The 18,948-nt window shown below is 34.6% G+C and overlaps 1 protein-coding gene across 1 annotated transcript; it reads left to right on the forward strand.

Annotated features, from left to right (window-relative positions):
• Nucleotides 1–3,288: 3,288 nt before the first annotated feature.
• Nucleotides 3,289–3,947, forward strand: LOC133312479 (uncharacterized). Its single transcript, XM_061513680.1, has one exon. It carries the CDS (start codon nucleotides 3,347–3,349, stop codon nucleotides 3,653–3,655), a length of 309 nt encoding a protein of 102 aa, XP_061369664.1. The 5' UTR covers nucleotides 3,289–3,346; the 3' UTR covers nucleotides 3,656–3,947.
• Nucleotides 3,948–18,948: the final 15,001 nt, after the last annotated feature.

Genomic DNA, 18,948 nt, shown 5'->3' on the forward strand with positions numbered 1-18,948 from the left:
AATTATTTTAATTATATATTAAGAGTCTTTGGATCACATAAATGGTGTGACATTAGTTGTAATTCATCATGTAAATATAATAAAAATTCTTGTGTGATAAATTTTTGAAAATTACATGTGATGTCTTTATGTTGAAATTATGGAGATATGTAATTTATAAAATTTATCTGCTCAAAGGAGATAAATTTTAGACAATTATATTTAATTTTCTCCTACTTAAGCATAATTAGTATTTTTTGTCTTATACTTTAATGTTAAATGCTGGATTTTTTTTTTGGCAAAATTTGTTGGATTGACAATGCAATATGATTTTTGGAAACACATGTTGTGAAGTGTTTCATGTTGTTAGAAACACATATATTGTTAAGTGTTTCATGTTGTTGGGCATTGTTGTTGTCTATTATATTGAATTTTTATATGTTAATTACCTGCCCAGAGAGGGTTGTTACATATAATAATTTGGAAAATTGCATGAAGAAATTATTGATAAGATTATGTAATTTAAAAGTATTTATCTACTCAAAGGAGATAAATTATTTTTAAATTGCATGTGGTATTATTGCCCAAAGGGGATGAATTTTTATAATTGTATGTAATTCTCCTTGTTGTTCAAATCTTTATGTGATGGAAAAATATTTGTATATTATATTCTCTGCCCAAAGGGGGGATTTATGATATATAAATTATTTTGTTGTTGTCCAAATTTAATCTTGTTGCATTGTGTAGGTCAATCAATTAATTTTAGCATTAACAAATTCATGCCATTGTTGAGTTTTTGACTATTTCAAATTATAAAAAATAGAGATGTATAATATATAGAATTTTTTTTATGAACCCTAAAATTTGAGAATAGAAATTCTTCTTCAATATTCCATGAAGACACACATATAATATATCAATGGGAGGATCCTGACATATAGAATAAAAGCCCTAAGTTTCTCAATTCAAGTAAACAAGTTCATGAATTAATGCATAAAGTTTCAACCTTGATATATATATATATAAACCCCAAATTCTTTGATTCCATTTAATATCATGGATTCTATAATCATATACATAAGACTCTGATACTAAATGATAGATTTAAATTTCCAGGATCATATATATAATTATAAAATACCTAAGCAATATGAAATTAAAGTTGCGATTGTGCGTACCTTGTTAGATCATCACAAAGATGGAGGAAAGAAGGAACTACATGCCAGGATCTTTTTCTCTATCACCTATTTCGAAAATGGCAGCCTCAATGCAATGGAAGCATGACGGCTTATAAGGCTTTACCCAGTATAAATAGGCTAGAGAGGGGACCTAACCAAATATCCTAAAAAGAGTTTTGTGTCCACTGGGTCCATCCATCACGAAAAATTAAGGTCACACTAAAGCCTATAATGCTGCCCAATTAGACCAATACCAATAGATGTCATAAGCCCAACTCAATATGATCACTATAGTCAATATGTTAGTCAAAGTAATACAATTAGAATATTCATTAACCGATTGATTTTAAAACACAAAACTAATCAATTAATATTGTTCACGGAAAATTTATAACACAAATAACTATTAAGTTAAAAAAGAAAGAATGTTATTGTTTAAAAAATCTTTAATATTTCAATAAAATATTTTATAAAATCACCATACATAATCCATGACACACCTCCTTACGGCCAATCCGAGCTTCTCCTAGGAAACTGGCACGACATAAGTATGGTACAATAGCGTAAGCTCATTGTCCCCTGCTAATCTACTACTTCTAACGGTTAAGTTCGTGTAATATGTAAGCTCATTCCATACAACCTCTAAACGGTGTTTGGGTTGCATGCTTAATACTGCTTGGTCGTGGGGATCAAAATAAAGATTTCTCATATATGGATTGTCAGATGTTATTACTAATGAATAATAATTCAATATTTATTCATAAATTAATCATCAATATTTACTAATTACAATAATTACTAAGTACTAATCACTAAATACTAAAAATAATAATTAAACCTATCTTATAAATCACTAATGATTAGTAATAAATTGATCACACATAACAAAATCATTAAATGATTATTATCACTGATTTGTAAATTATAATTTAATATTTAATTAAAATCAATCATCATTATTCTCTAATTAATAAGTACTAATCACTAATTACTGAAATTAATAATTAAATAAAACTTATAAATTACTAACAAATTTGCAATACTTAATATTTAATAATTAACTTTCACTTAATAATTTATTAATCACTACTAAAATTTTCAAATTACACCACAAATATAATATTTAATAATTAAATATCTAGTCACTAATTATGAATTACAAACTACTGCATATATTAATGACTAATTATTAATCATGAATTAATCACCAATTCCTTACTATTCACTAAGTAATCATCAATCTCCAATCACTAATTATTATACAATATTAATGAATGAATACCAACTAATTCCTAGTTAAATAATAAATACTTGAACATTAATTACAATAATTAAAACTTAAAAAAGGAGGATACCAAAAAAAAAAAAAAACTAACTAAAAAAAGAGTTCAAGAGAATCAGGTGAGTGGGAGAATGAGAAAAAAATAAAGGAGTGAGAAAGGGTGTGATATATTTATAAGAAGTGATACTCCTAAAGTGTGCCACGTGACACAATTTGGACCATATTTTTTCTTAAAAAAATTATTTAATAAATGTAACGCGAGGTTGCTACACTCATTTAAACAGAAATTTTAATGAGTATCATGCTGCACCCCAATTGGAAATTAAGAAATATATTCCCAAGGATAGCATACAAGATAATAGGTTGTGAATTGATCCAATATAATCAAACAATCGATATATGTACGCCACTAGCTTCCCTTGTGACCTTAATAGAGAGGGTTACCCTTTAGTTTTGGGACAAAATTAATAGATGGGTTTTCGTTTTGTCCTTTAACATAACACAACAAATTTTTCTACACTCACAACATTTTGTGGGGTCCACACTTTTTAAAACAAAAATATAAATAAAAAATTAAGGCACGCAAAACGAATCTCTATAACATTACACAATCACTTTTCCTACAACATAACTCTTATAAAATCCTTAATAGATTCATTAGAAGAAAAAGCCAAGAAGAGCCGCCAAATCCACCGTGGGCCCCGGTTGTTCACTACTTTCCACGTAGGAGAAGTATCACCCACTTTCCTAGGTGGAATTAACTACGTTTGACTGATTCTCCAACACCCCCTTCTTACTCTTTTCTCTCCTATATATCACCCAACTCTCACCCATCTCAATTAACTCCTCTCTCTCTCTTTGCAAAAACACACTCAAAAGAGGAAAAACCATATTTGCAAAGCCAAAAATGGGAAACTGCTTGAAGCACCAATCCTCCACCAAATACACCACCGACGACGACGTCGATGAGTGGGATTTTCAGGCAGCTAAGAGTGATTTTGCAGCCAGAGACGGTGGTGCCACCACTCCAAAAACAATAAGGGAGGTGAAGATAAAGATAACGAAGAAGCAGCTGGAGGAGTTGCTCAGCAAAGTGGACGTGAGGGAGTTGAGAGTGGAGCAGGTTTTGTCACAGTTGATGAACCATAGTCGTGGGTATGAATCACTTCAGAGACCATGGAAGCCAGCACTACAGAGCATCCCTGAGATGAATTGAGTTTAGTTTAGGTATTTGGAGTTCATGAAGGAGAGTATTGGTCTATTGGGTCAATCTTTCTTCTTGATTTCATGCTAGATTATTCAGCTTTTTTCTTGTAATTTGGAGGGAAAACAAAGGGTGCTTATAATTTTTGCTCTTTGTACATATAACAAAAAAGAGGCTAGTTTCTCTCCTTATTCTTGTTCTGATTTTTTTTTTTTTTCTATCTTTTATTGAATTCTCAATTTGTTTGTCCCCTGTGTGATTGTTTTGGATGTCAAATTATGTGTGGAAATGGAAGGACTTGAAAGTTGAGAACTATGAGATTTCATTTTCTTTGTAGTGCTATGCTAGCTCAACATTGTGGTGGCCAGGGTGGCTCTACCAGTATTATCATCCATCAAATTATTGAACATATGGGATGGGTGCTTTTTGGGATTTTGTTTTGACTATTTGGACTTTTAGTTCTTAAAGTTTTTGGATTTGCTGCGAATTTGGAGTTGATTAATCTATAATTGCGCGTTTGAAGTTAACAAGTTGGATTACACATGTGGATTGATAGATTTAAAAAAGCAATTTCACTTTAACATTAAAAAAGAATATTTAGGAGCTTCGCCCCTTAATGTTATCAAAAAAAAAAATATTTAATGGGTAAAGTTTGTGAACAGCTCCGCTCTTTAGAAAATTTCATATCTTTGGAAAAGAAAAAGAAGAAGAAAAAAAATAAACGTGCTTTTATTGTTGTAATTGACTTGACCGCACTTCCCAATTGCTCCTATTAAGATTAATTATCTATTTATATATTCTTAAATATCTTAATAAGGGAAGGTTATATTTATAAACTCTTACAAATTATAAGTAAATGTACTACCTAGTGTAATTTGTAAATAGAATCTATCTCATCTTAATAATCGTAATTTCCCAAAAACTAGGCTATCTTTATTTCCGGAAATACCTGTATGCGGTATATAACATCAATCAGTTTATTAGTGTTCAAACTTAAAACAAAAAACAAAAACAAAACAAAAACAAACGAAAATCAATCATGAAAATGAAAACAGAGTGATTTTGTTAATGGCCTTGCATTCAATTTCTTTAAAACAACTTGAATTTGATTTCTAATAAATCTTAATACTCAGGTTTGATATAGATTACCAAATCCCCTTGTTTTATCAATTTTTTTTAAATATGACAATCTCCTATATTCTTTCAGAGAAATGTTATACTTACAACCTTTTTTTTATAACCTCTTACAACCATATCTTAACACCATTGATTTTCGCCAATCAACGGTTATGATTTTCTTAAATTAAACTCATTAATTAATTATTAATTCACAATAAATGATAACCGTTGATTGACGGAAACCAACGGTGCTAAGATATGGTTGTAAGATATTATAAAAAAAAAGTTGTAAGTATAACCTTTTTTTATAACCTCTCACAACCATATCTTAACACCATTAATTTCCGCCAATCAACGGTTATGATTTTCTTAAATTAAACTCATTAATTAATTATTAATTCACAATAAATGATAACTGTTAATTGACGGAAAACAACGGTGCTAAGATATGGTTGTAAGATATTATCAAAAAAAAAAAGTTGTAAGTATAACCTTCCTCATTCTTTCGATCCAATATTTTTTTATCAGTGTAATTAATTTTGGATTCGTTATCAATTCAGTCAAGAAACTGAGTCAATGGATTGCCAGTTCAATGTGAATTATTGGTTCAGCTATTTGAATTAATTATATAATAAATATAAAATTAAAAGCATTATAAATAATAAATAGAGCTGGTTGATTAGTAAGTGTTATCATTCACATAACCTGATTCAAATCCCAATAATAATACTTTTCAAATATTGTATCCAAAATTTCATAAAAACGATCAGAGGTCCAGTTTCCGGATCAACTATAGACTTGGGTCAGATCGGTTTTTATAACCTGCTTTTGATGGAATATATGACGTAAAATTTTGTATGTTTCAAATGCTAGCGGTCATGACTTGTTAATTGTTATTGTCATAAATAATAAGATGCCGTTAGCGTATTATCTTTGAACTAGTTAAACATTCTACAATGTTTTGAATGGTTAGTGTTGGAAAAAGCTTGATTTGGATGTAACCCAGTAACTTCCTCAATCAACGGAACTGTTGGATATATGCTCTTTTGGTCACTAAAGTCCTATTGGGCTTCAGTGACACTTGAGCCCATGAGGCTTAGGGTTGAGTTATGTCTAAGACCTAAAGTATATATTCACAGTTTTCTCCTCTTGTGCCTCTAAGGTGAACAGATCATTAGAAACAAACCCAAGAGGCAGACGTTCATCATCTGAACGGTTGCCCACACAACCATCTCATCCTCCTCGAGAGATAGTCTGGAAGATCGATCATAGAGGGAACAACTATTGTTCGTGGTCACACAACTACGCCCTTCCAGGTAATCAAAACGATGAAGGTTAATCTTTTCCCTCGTCGTGTCGGTTCGATGCGCTTCCGCGTTTCTGATGATATACCTACAATTGGTATCAGAGCCGGATCGCGATGAGGAAAAGAACCAGTTTTGAAATAAATTCATGTGATTGTTTTTGAAAATTATTTTTTGAAAATATGGCATCTTTTTCTATATTTGTTATTTATTTCATGGTGATCATTCGTTTATAATTCTTATTCGATATTGCTTTTAATTTTAATCGGTTAATCGCTTTAATCCATGGTTAGATTCTCTCGTGTATTTCTTGATTTGTAACAAGGAGGCTAATCCCATATGATTAGGTTTCCTCCTTGCTGTTTTTTGTTTTTTTTTTTTTTTTGGAATTTCTATGTATTTTTCGAATTTCTGTAAAAATTGGAGATCAAGAAACTGCGAAGAACATGAGGATTCAACACTGTCCGAGACTTTTCGTGGACCTCTGGACCTCGGAATTGGACGATCCATATATGGTTGGAAAGAGGACGAAAAGACGATCACAATTACGGGTGGATCGCCGCCGTTAGATCCTCCACGCGCCGCCACGCGCCACCTCAAGTGGCTGAGAGTGGGCTTCACTCTCCGGGAGAGATACGGAGCGTGGGGGCGCGTGCCACACCCTTTTTGGGTGGTTCCGGTGACCGTGTTCTCGTCTCCCCGTGGTGGTCCTTCCCCTGGATTTTCGTGTTGAGATGACTTCGGCTGACGGCGCGGCAAAACAGTTGGCTAGGGTTCCTTTTTTTTTGTCTCCTAGGGTTTCTAGCAAAGGATTGGGTCTTTGGGCTTGTGGGCCCATAGATACCCTAAAGGGGCTTGAGACAGATACTAGGGGCTGGACGGAAAAGGAATTTCAAAGTTGTAATTTTATTTATTTATTGATTATTATAGGAAAGCCATGGATTAAAGTTATTTATTTATTATTTAATGTTTTAATTGAATGGTATGAATTATATGTGCGATTAAACATGATGTATAAAATAACATGTCATATAGAATAGGAAGATGCCATATTGTTGCATGATCACATGTCATTACTGCATAGTAGCTATTATGTCTTGAATCGACTAGTATGATAGTTAGTATGCGTGATTATTTAGGTTGTCCATTGGATTAATTAATTATGGATTTAAAATCTAGATAAATAATCCAGTTAATTTCCTAAGAGAAAATTGTTTTTTGAGAAAATAAATTTTTGTGGGTTTTCTGAAATGGTCATGGAGTAACACGTGTTGACGCAAAGTGACCGGATTTCTGAAATCAAACAAATTTTTTTTTGAATTAAACATTTCTTGGAAATTAAAAATTCTAATTTTTAAAATATTGAATGGGTGAAGGTTTTAAATTAAATATTTAATTATAAAACCTACGGGCTCCAATTGTGGGTTTATTAGTGAAATGATTATCGCTGAAGCCCCATCGGATAAGGATAATCAGATTTCGCTAGATTAAACCTTAATATCTTCAAAATTTTGGTAAAGTTTTGTACGGCCCATCGTCGGCAACACTTAGATACTAAAGATAATTTTGACAATAAACAATGGTTAAATACATTCAACTTTAATAAAATTGTTAACCCTCCCATCGAGGCTCTGACAATGGAACTGAAGGCCCAAAATAACAATATTAGTTTTACAAGTATCTTGCCCATCGTAAGCCTTGTAAAGATAGCTAATGGATTGTTAAACAATAAACGAATAGTAGTTATTAGAATCTACTAGCGCCATATCTGTTTGTTGTTTTCTTTTCGAGTTTGTAAATAATGTGTGTAATTTTATTTTCAGAAAAATGTCTTCATTCAATCCTTTAGCTACTATTTTGAGTCAAAAACCAATGGATGGTACAAACTACAAACAATGGAAAACAAATCTGGATATTGTTCTTCAATATGAAAAGCTCAATTTTGTTCTGACCACCCCTATACCGGCGCAGCCTGCTGAAGATGCGCCTGAGGCAACAAAGGCCCAATTTCAGCAGGAGAAGGAGAAATGGGAGAAGGCAAATGTGGCAGTTCGCTGTTACATTTTAGCCAGTCTTGCCAATCACCTTCAGGAGCAGGTAAACATGGTTGAGAGTGGAGCAGCTATGCTCCAGACTCTTGATGGCATGTTTGCTACGTCCAGCAGCTCTGCTAGGCAGATTGCGCTGAATGCTGTCACTAAGACAGTAATGTCTGGAGGAAGTGTGCGGGATCATTGTTTGTCAATGATTGCAAACTTCAAGAAGGCTGAGGATCATGGGGTCAAGTTTGAACAAGAAGTAAAAGTTGACCTTCTCTTGCAATCATTGCCTGAATACTTCACTCAATTCAAGATGAATTATAATATGAATAAGATGAATCTTAATCTTACTCAACTGATGCACGAGCTTGAGAGTGCTGAACAGTCTCTAGTCAAGCAGGGCAGTGCATTTTATGCTGGTGAAAGTTCTGTGAAACCTAAGGGGAAACCCAAGGGGAAGAACAAGAACAAGAAAAAGAAGAAATCAGGTATTCCAGTTGCCAAACCAGTTGCAATGAAGCAACCGAAAGGTAAGTGCTTCAAGTGCGGACAAAAGGGGCATTGGAAGAAAAATTGCCCACGCATGAATCAGCCAGGTATGGGTAATTTACATGTGATTGAGGCTTGTTTAGTGGAGAATTACAATGATAAATGGATCATTGATTCAGGAGCCACTAACCATGTTTGTTACTCTTTGCAGTGGTTCAAACATAGCTTGCCTTTAAGCGAAGGACAAAGAGTTTTGAAGCTTGGAAATGGGGAGCTTGTGTCTGCACTGGCAGTGGGACAAGTTATTTTATCTTTTAATAATTGCAGAACTTTGGTTTTAGAAGACTGTTTATTTATTCCGGATTTTAAGAGGAATTTAATTTCTGTTAGTTGTTTGATTAAACATGGTTTAACAGTTCAGTTTAATTCCTCAGTTTCAATAAGGAGTTCGTCTTCTTTTATTTGTTCTGGCGTAATGTTTAATGGTCTTTATTTCCTTAGTCCTGTACCCTGTGAAGTTTATCATGTTGAATTAAGAGATGTTGAGGATATCAACTCATCAAAGAAAAGGAAAGTTTCCAATGAAACTTATCTTTGGCATTTGAGGTTGGGTCACATTAACTCAAACAGGATACACGGTTTGGTTAAAAGTGGGATATTAAAATCCCTGAACTTTGAACCAATACCAGTATGTGAATCTTGTTTAGAGGGTAAAATGACTAAGAGATCTTTCAAGGCCAAGGGAAATCGTGCCACACATCAGCTGGAATTGGTGCATACTGATGTATGTGGACCAATAAATGTCCAGGCCAGAGGCGGGTATCAGTATTTCATCACATTCACTGATGATTACTCTAGATTTGGACATGTGTACCTGATGCGTCATAAGTCTGAAGCTTTTGGAAAATTCCAAGAGTTCAAGGCTGAGGCAGAAAAACATCTTGGTGTTCAAATTAAGACTCTTCGGTCTGATCGAGGGGGTGAATACCTATCTGGAGAGTTCAGGTCTTACCTGACCCAAGAGGGGATAGTTTCACAATTATCTTCTCCAGGGACACCCCAGCAGAATGGAGTCGCTGAAAGGAGAAATAGAACCCTTTTAGAGATGGCAAGATCGATGCTCAGTTATTCACCTTTGCCTGATTCATTCTGGGGATATGCCTTAGAAACTGCTATGTACCTTTTGAACTTGGCTCCATCAAAATCTGTTCTAAAGACTCCAATAGAATTATGGAAAGGGTGTAAGCCCAGCTTGAACCATATTCGGATTTGGGGCGCTCCGACACATGTCTTACAACAGAAGCCAAATAAGATGGACTCTCGTACAGAAGTGTGCATGTTTATAGGCTATCCTAAAGGAACCAGAGGCTGGTTATTTTATAGTCCGAAAGAAAAGAAGGTTTTAGTGAGTACACATGCGACTTTCTTAGAGGAGGACTATATGGAAAATCACAAGCCGAGGAGTACGGTTATACTTGATGAGCTAGACTCGGATCAAGTTTCGCCTCAACCTCAAGGGGTTCCAGCTTTTATTCCTGTATTTGTTCAAAGAGGGGAAAATATGCCTGTAGTTGAACATACGCAGGAACCAGAGACAGAACCAGAAGTTCAGCATGATAATCAACAAGTGGAGTTACCACTTGTAGAAGAACAAAATCATGAAATGGTTTATCCAGAAATAAATGAGGGTCCTCCTCAAATTGTTAACCCACCAGACTTGAATCATCCTGTAGATGCTCAGCAACAAGTGCAGCACAGTCGTAGTGGGAGATTGATTCGTAAACCAACAAGATATCTCTTCTTGGGTGAATCGAGTCAGGATGTCATCATTGAGAATGATGATGATCCCACTAGTTATGACAAGGCACTAGAAGATGTTGATGCTCAGGAATGGCTTGAGGCTATGAGTCGTGAAATGGATTCTATGTATTCTAACTCAGTTTGGTCTCTTGTAGATGCACCAAAAGGGGTAAGACCCATTGGGTGTAAGTGGATTTACAAGAGAAAGAGAGGATTAGACGGAAAGGTTGAAACCTTCAAAGCTAGATTGGTGGCGAAAGGGTACACCCAAATAGAAGGTGTGGATTATGAAGAAACCTTTTCGCCGGTTGCCATGCTCAAGTCTATCCGGATTCTCTTATCTGTTGCAGCAAATCTTGATTATGAGATTTGGCAAATGGATGTCAAAACTGCTTTTCTAAATGGAAATTTAGAAGAGGAAATCTATATGCAGCAACCAAAAGGGTTTATAGCCAAAGGGCAAGAAGAAATGGTATGCAAGTTGCAAAGGTCCATTTATGGACTTAAGCAAGCATCCAGATCATGGAACATCAGGTTTGATCAAGCCATTAAGTCTTATGGTTTTGAGAAAAGTCCTGATGAACCATGTGTGTATAAAAGGATTCAAGGTAATGCAGTATCTTTTCTGGTACTTTATGTGGATGATATACTCCTTATCGGAAATGATACAGAGGTATTGTTAGGCATAAAGACCTGGCTGAGCAAGCATTTTGATATGAAAGATCTGGGGGAAGCCAATTATATTCTTGGTATTAAACTCTTGCGAGACCGGAAGAATAGGGTTTTGGCATTATCCCAGGTTAATTACATCGACAAAATACTTGCCAGGTTCAGCATGGAGAATTCCAAGAAGGGAATTTTACCTTTCAGGCATGGTATTCATCTCTCTAAGGAGCAATCTCCTAAAACTCCTGAGCAGAGAGAACGCATGGGTAGAATACCTTATGCTTCGGCAGTAGGTAGTCTCATGTATGCTATGCTTTGCACCAGACCAGATATCTGCTATGCAGTGGGAGTAGTAAGCCGGTACCAATCCAATCCTGGAGAGGAACACTGGGTAGCGGTTAAACATATACTCAAGTACCTACGGAGAACGAGAGATTATATGTTGGTCTATTCTAGTGGGAGTCTTGAAACCGTTGGTTATACGGACTCAGATTTCCAAGGAGATATTGACTCAAGAAAGTCCACCTCAGGATATGTGTTCACTCTTAATGGCGGTGCCATTTGTTGGAGGAGTGTCAAACAATCATGTGTGGCTGACTCTACCACAGAGGCTGAGTATGTAGCTGCTTCAGAGGCTGCAAAGGAAGCCGCATGGTTAAAGAAGTTCCTAACGGACCTTCAGGTGATACCAGGTGTTAGTCGTCCCATCACACTTTACTGTGACAACAGTGGGGCAGTAGCACAGTGCAAAGAACCAAGGTGTCACAAAAGGCAAAAGCACATAGAGAGGAAGTACCACTTGATCCGAGATATCATTGAGAGAGGAGACACAGTGGTTGCCAAGATAGCATCGGATGATAACCTTGCTGACCCTTTTACTAAGAGTTTGCCTGAACGTGTGTTCGAGAGGCATGTTACATCTATGGGTCTTGGGAGGATTCCAGATTTGCTATAGCTTTAGGAGTTAATTTTTCACTTCGTTATTTTGTGCTTTTTCGAGCAAGACATTATGGCTTTGTTATTTTTCTGAATGTTATAAATGAGGTATTTTTCATTTGTATGGCACACTATTTACAAACTCTAAGGTCCTGATCAATTGTGGAGTATATGACCATATGGATACGTTCATGGAGGACATGGTCATAAGTTCTCACAATTGATGAATAGGTTCACAGCTATTAAATTAAGTTGGGCACTTTATTTAGGCTGCAATGTTTTATGAGATGATTTTGTCCGAATCATTATAAAATATTGGTGTGAGTTAATACTTACATTGAAGGGATCAAGGAGAGATTTGATTAAGGTTGTTCTTTCTGTCATAAGGAATCAAATTTCCAGATAACTATAGTTATGTAATTGCCCTTAATCCTGTGTTTATTTTAAATAAATAATTAAATAGTCTTCATTCTTTGATTTACCAACGGGTGAGGTCTGATCTTTTGACGGCCAATAACTCGGTGTTTTGGGAGTGAGATTGTTTGATTATCAGTATTTATGAGATAAACAACAAGGAATTTATAGGAAATGTCCCCTTGATATATTTCGGTACTTGGATATTAAAGACACTGGCCAGTGCATGTAATCCATTAGAGAAATTATCAAAGTCAAGGGAATAAATAATTGATTGAGTTACAGAAAACTAATCAATGAATTATAGACATTCTATAAAGGGGCAATGCATATTAATGTTATAAATGTCATTATTCTTGGAGTTCACGTTCGGGTTTTTAGTGGAGTAGCACTGAATTAGATAATCTTGTGAAGATTGTCAGGAGCCTTGATCAATGACAAATGGTAGGTCCCCAGGCTAGCTCGAGACAAGGGATGAGGTATATTATCAGATGATGATAGCTTATGGGCTACATGGTCTTGGGTTTACGAACTCAAGTTTGTATATTAAAGAGCAAGTGGGAGATTGTTGGATATATGCTCTTTTGGTCACTAAAGTCCTATTGGGCTTCAGTGACACTTGAGCCCATGAGGCTTAGGGTTGAGTTATGTCTAAGACCTAAAGTATATATTCACAGTTTTCTCCTCTTGTGCCTCTAAGGTGAACAGATCATTAGAAACAAACCCAAGAGGCAGACGTTCATCATCTGAACGGTTGCCCACACAACCATCTCATCCTCCTCGAGAGATAGTCTGGAAGATCGATCATAGAGGGAACAACTATTGTTCGTGGTCACACAACTACGCCCTTCCAGGTAATCAAAACGATGAAGGTTAATCTTTTCCCTCGTCGTGTCGGTTCGATGCGCTTCCGCGTTTCTGATGATATACCTACAGGAACGTGACCACACGAGGGGATTGAGCCAACTGCTACATTAATAGCACTAAGAGACCATTTCATTGGCTCAAGATTTGTATATGGCTCCTTGGACTTGTTATGACTTTGTACATTGCTTGGAGTAGGTTAAGGACACCAAGTCATCATTGCATAACTTTTCTTTCCTTCCCTTTAGTACAATTATGTGGTAAATAACTCCAAAATTTTTGGGTCACAAAATTTATGGGGCAACTAAATCTCTTCACCATCACCAACAAAATTTGTTGGTTGATCAATCAGGTTTAATGTGTGAGTTGTGGAATGGTCCACATATTTCATTTATTTTATTTTATTTTGATGAAAACACATGCCATTTGTTGTATTCTATTTCTACCACAAAACACAAACACGAATTCTGCTTCAACCGTATCTGTATGTCTTTCTTCATTCCCATGTGCTAGCTAGATGTCCTTTCAACTCAAAATTTGCTATTAGCGACAAATAGGAAAAGACACTCAACATTTTGCAAAATCTTGTTAAACGCAGAATGTTTCCGATGATGACGAAGAAAAGATTTAGTGACTCCTCAAGTTAATAATAATAATAATTATTATTATTATTATTATTATATGCAGTCTTTATGTCATTCTTGTTTTTTACAGTTTTATGTCATGTGTTACCTCCAGATTCATTTGTTTTTCTTTAAACCTAATGTCTTTTAAATAAATCTTTTAGAATAAAACACACCTTTTAAATCTCGTTTTCTGTTTTCCACATATACTGTCAAACTAGAAAAAAATTTAGTATTACATAATAATATTAAGATCCATTTGTTTAAACTTTAAAAATAGTAATTTTATAACATAGCTATTAGGATTCATTCGATTTTTGTTCTTGATTTAAAAAAACCTAATTGTTCTAAAACTTTAAAATAATTTTTTAATTAAAAAAGAAGTTTTCTTAAAATAAAAAACACAAAAAAAAAACAGTTCTAAATACATAGAATTAATTTAAAATGCAATAGTGGAGTTGGGAAATTAATTCAAATGCAATCATTTAAAATTACAGAATTTATTCAGAAATATCAATCAAAACTTAAAATTAAATATAACTTACTCCTTCGGGAACGATAAAGAATTTGTCCCTCAATTGTTTTGTCTATGTCCCGTTTGGAATTTAGACGTGACAAAAATAGATTGTTTGCTCTGACTCACCACCAACCTCCCAAAAACGGGTTGGTCTGTCTCACCCCATCTCTTAAATATGGGTTAAAAAGTCCAATCCGCCGTTTTATGATGGGTTGACCCGCCTAAAAAATAATTAAACATTAAAATAAATTATATTTTATGAGTTTTATAATATTACTTATTTTCATTTCATATTCTCCTTAATTTTTTTTCAATCTTAAATCTAAATGTATGTTAATATCCAGTCAGACATTCTTTACTATAAAAATTAATGAGTTAAACTTATAGGCAACAACAAATTACTGGATCAAATATTTAGTATAAAAATATTATCGTACAGTATATAAATATAAGGCTAGTTACTGATAATCCTCCCAATTTCAAGTCCTTTAACCACTTTACTCTATTGTCCAAGCCTACGTAATAAGTACAACCCCAGTGGCGAAGCCACTTAGGGGCAGGGTGGGATATTCGCCTGGGCTAAAATTTGAAAATTAGCCATAATTTTAACATGGCTAAATAATCGTGGCTAAGTTTTTGGATAAAATTTAGTAGTAAGCTCTACCTAAATTTTTGTTGGCCCTAGCTCAATGAATGGGCTGGCTTCGCCACTGTACAACACCATCAATGTTGATATTAGCTGAAATGAACCTCACCAATAATAGTGACACCCAAGACCAATTTAGTTAGGATCATTTCTATAATCAGGAATTTAAACAAGAAATAAAGAACATTGACCCGTTATCTATGGAAGATAAGATCCAAAGGTATAAAGAAGGATAAAGATGCCACACTCAAGAAAGAAGAAAGTGAGTGATAAGTCTGTTTTGAACGTCACAAGAATAAGCTTATTGATAAGTCCAGAGTTATAGATAATAACCAAAGAGAAGAAACCTCTCTGTTATATTATAACTTCAAAATCTGTTTACAAAAGGCCTTAATCCCTCCTATTTATACTAAAAGTCTATCTTGGAACATCTCTCCAAGAATAGGAAAAGACACATCACTTGGGTAAAATACACAACACTTGGGACAAGACACGTCACTTGGGGAAAAGACACATCACTTGGGAAAAAGGCACAACACTTGGGAAAAAGACACATCACTTGGGAAAAGACACGTCACTTGGAAAAAAACACATCATTTGGGGAAAAGACAAAATAAACCCACTAAATTATTATTACATTGATAATATCAACTCCACTAAGCTTTTATTGTTTTGATGCTAATAATTCCACTCATCCTCCCTTGCATTGATGTAATTGACTAAATTCTGATTAGAATTTGATTTGGACTTGATGTCTTCATGATTAGTCCACAATTCTTGAATCAGCCCATAAGAGCTTCCTCAAACTTCTTGACTCTTGATCTTGTGATTGGCCCATTTGGAAACTGTAATGGATCATTTTGTATGGTCTTTTTATTCATATCATTAGCTTTCAAAGCAATCTTAGTTATCGTCGAGAGGACCCTCAATGATACTTTCAGATCGTCATTGATATAAAAACAATCAACTCCATTTTTTTTATTTGGCATAGTCCACCAGTGCTCTTTGGTGTTGTGTATAACGATCGAATATCACTTAATTCCGAAATATAAACACATTTCTCACGTGGCTGTTAAGGAAAGAACGATTCACAAAAAAGGAATCAGACACGCTGATGCCCTGGGTGAGGGTTCAAAAAATTGGATATCACTAAAGTTTAATGACAAATAAAATACTACCTAATAGTAAAAAATGACCTGGCGGGCCAACCCATTTTGACCCGCAACTGGTGAGGTGGGTTGAGACGAGTTGGTGGGTTGAGATGTATAACCCAACCCACCCCGTTTTAGATGTGGACAGGTTGACTCGTCAGGTTCAACCCATATTGCCACATTTATTTGGATGGATTTAAAAAAAAAGCTATGCAATTTACCAAAAAAAATTAAAAATTAAATAAAAATTATGCATTACTTTTTAAAAGGCACATTTAAGTAAAAAATAATATTTTTTCTAAAACAAAATAATATTTTTTTATTTTGCTTTTTTCAAAAGCTACATTAATTTCTTATCATTCCATCCATTTCTTAAAGAATGAATTTTTTTAGTAAAATATCTAAATAATAATATCACATTTTTATTTCCTATTTCAATCCTCTCTCTTTTTCTCAATCGATTCATCAAAAAACTCAATTAATTCAGTTTAAACACTATCAGACTACACGACTCGAATTCAAGACCTTCACTCCATTACAATATGCAATCGTAACATATAGTTTTTTTTTTAAAAAAGGGATCATTAGGCCAAGTATCCTATATGAAAGTATAGCATTGCAACAGTAGGTTAATAGAACTGCTACAAAGTTGGAATATAATGTTCTTGTCATGGTTGTACTGATCCAAGCAATGCTTTGATGAAAGAGATGGTTTGATGCTTCACTGGTTGTCCAACCGCTGGTTAGTAATTATATCGTGAATTTGTACTCTCATGGGATTTATGGAAGATACGCCCGTAAAGGGTAGCAATGTTGGGTTTTGCTCCTTCACTAAAGCCCAATATGGCCTAGTGTGTAAGAAGAGCATACCTAAAGCTCATTCAGCTTAGAGCTAGGGTTTCTTAGAACCTATATATATTCTACACTTATAGTCACCAGCCTCTCTAGTCTTCATTTGATAGTTGTAGAGACTGAGATAAGGTCATATCCCTGAAAGTGAGAGAGTGCCCACACACTTCCTATTTTCCCTTTCGACATAGTCTGAAAGATCTACCACTGTCTAGCTTCAAGGAGGTTGTTCGTGCTGCGGCGCTGAGGTGAGCAATTCGTGAAGAGAAATTATACATGGGAAGATTCTGCACGAGAACTGTGCACGAAGAGGAAAATCAGTGAGACGATGATGATCTGTTCGCATCCCAAACTGTAATAGTCTAAAACGCTTTCGCTGATCTAATAATTCCTACAATTGGTATCAGAGCCTGGTTGCGTGTTTGGATGTGGATCTAGTTTTTGATTTACAGTTATTCATGTAATTAGTTTTGCTTTATGAAATATGGCACCTAGGGTTCTGTAACAGTCTGTTGTACACCGGTATTGTTAACGATAATTATGATATTAAGTGCAGTTACAATCACAACAGTTCATTTATAAAAATGCGAATAAACTTTTTCTTTTTCATTACGCGAGCATTTAAAATAATAATAAAACATAATGAGTAAAAGTTGTGACCATAACTGAAAACTAAATGCGAAATAATAATATTAATTGCCTAACTATCATATAATACTTCTCTCAAGTAACTAAGGGGTTCTCATAAACCCACTTAGTATAAATCTCACTTTTACAATTTTTACCTATCCAAATATGGTTCAGTCTTTTGGATACTGCAGAAAATCCGCGCGTCGTGAACCTCTCATCTTTTAGTATGTTATTCTAGGTATGCCTTATATACTGCTTTTGGGCAACCCTCCCAACAACTAAGAGATCCATTCGAAGAACATGGGGACTAGTTGAAGTAATGAGCCTCCCAATAACTTAATTATCTTTTAAACAAGCTATCATACGCTCCATAAAGTTCTCGTTTTCTCCGGTTATCACTATTTGAAGTTGACAAGCAAAGCTGCCAGCCAACCTCAAACAAGACACCAAACAATCCTCACTCTTTATGATTTCGGACAAACCACTCCACTAATTTCTCCCAAAATTTTATACAGTAAACTAGATACCTCAAGCGTCAATTTGATATATAATGGGACTAATTTGACCAAGAATTAAGGCAGGAATAAATTCCCCAAAAACAGTACCCGACAACCCCATGTGCATGGAACATCGAAACAGTTGTCACTCTTTTGCCTCTACAGGTCTACGTACAACTCCAATGGCTACCAAATTTTGAAATAACATAGTTGACATCTCAATATTCAAAATGGTGTACGGAACATCCCTATTGGACTTCTGTGGAGGGAGATATGTTCTCCCAAAATCTGTCATGTAATAGAAAATTCGACAGCACCTCCTTTGTTTATTCAACCTATCCCACTATATCAAAAGTATGTTATCTATCATCAAGGGTACCTAATATTCAAGGGTGGCACTCAAGGTCTAGCAATGTCTTTGTGCTCTTACAACCCATCACAATTTATATCCATTTGCTCGCTTTACATTTCATTTCTTAAATTATGAAACTTAAACCATTTCAATCACTTTGATCCAATTACATGCATTCTTTAAACATATACATAATTCATCAACTAAAATAGGCCTGATGCCCTTTCATCATACATCATCTTCAATAATACACAAGGTCCAATATTACAATTACAATAATCCTTCAAATACAACTTAATGAAATAACCTCAAAATGAAACATGGTAAATCATCAACTAAACTTAGACAAAATATGGCATGAACAAAGATGACAATATGCATAATCCTAAATCAACATACAATGTTCATG

Source organism: Gastrolobium bilobum, unplaced genomic scaffold (genome assembly GCF_033153095.1).
Source record: "Gastrolobium bilobum isolate Gb01-03AN ecotype WA unplaced genomic scaffold, APGP_CSIRO_Gbil_v1 utg46486, whole genome shotgun sequence".
In the NCBI taxonomy this organism is placed as follows: Eukaryota; Viridiplantae; Streptophyta; class Magnoliopsida; order Fabales; family Fabaceae; genus Gastrolobium; species Gastrolobium bilobum.

Bases quoted from the DNA above. Each gene is read 5' to 3' on its own strand.
- LOC133312479 (XM_061513680.1), top strand. From the start codon at position 3,347: ATGGGAAACTGCTTGAAGCACCAATCCTCCACCAAATACACCACCGAC.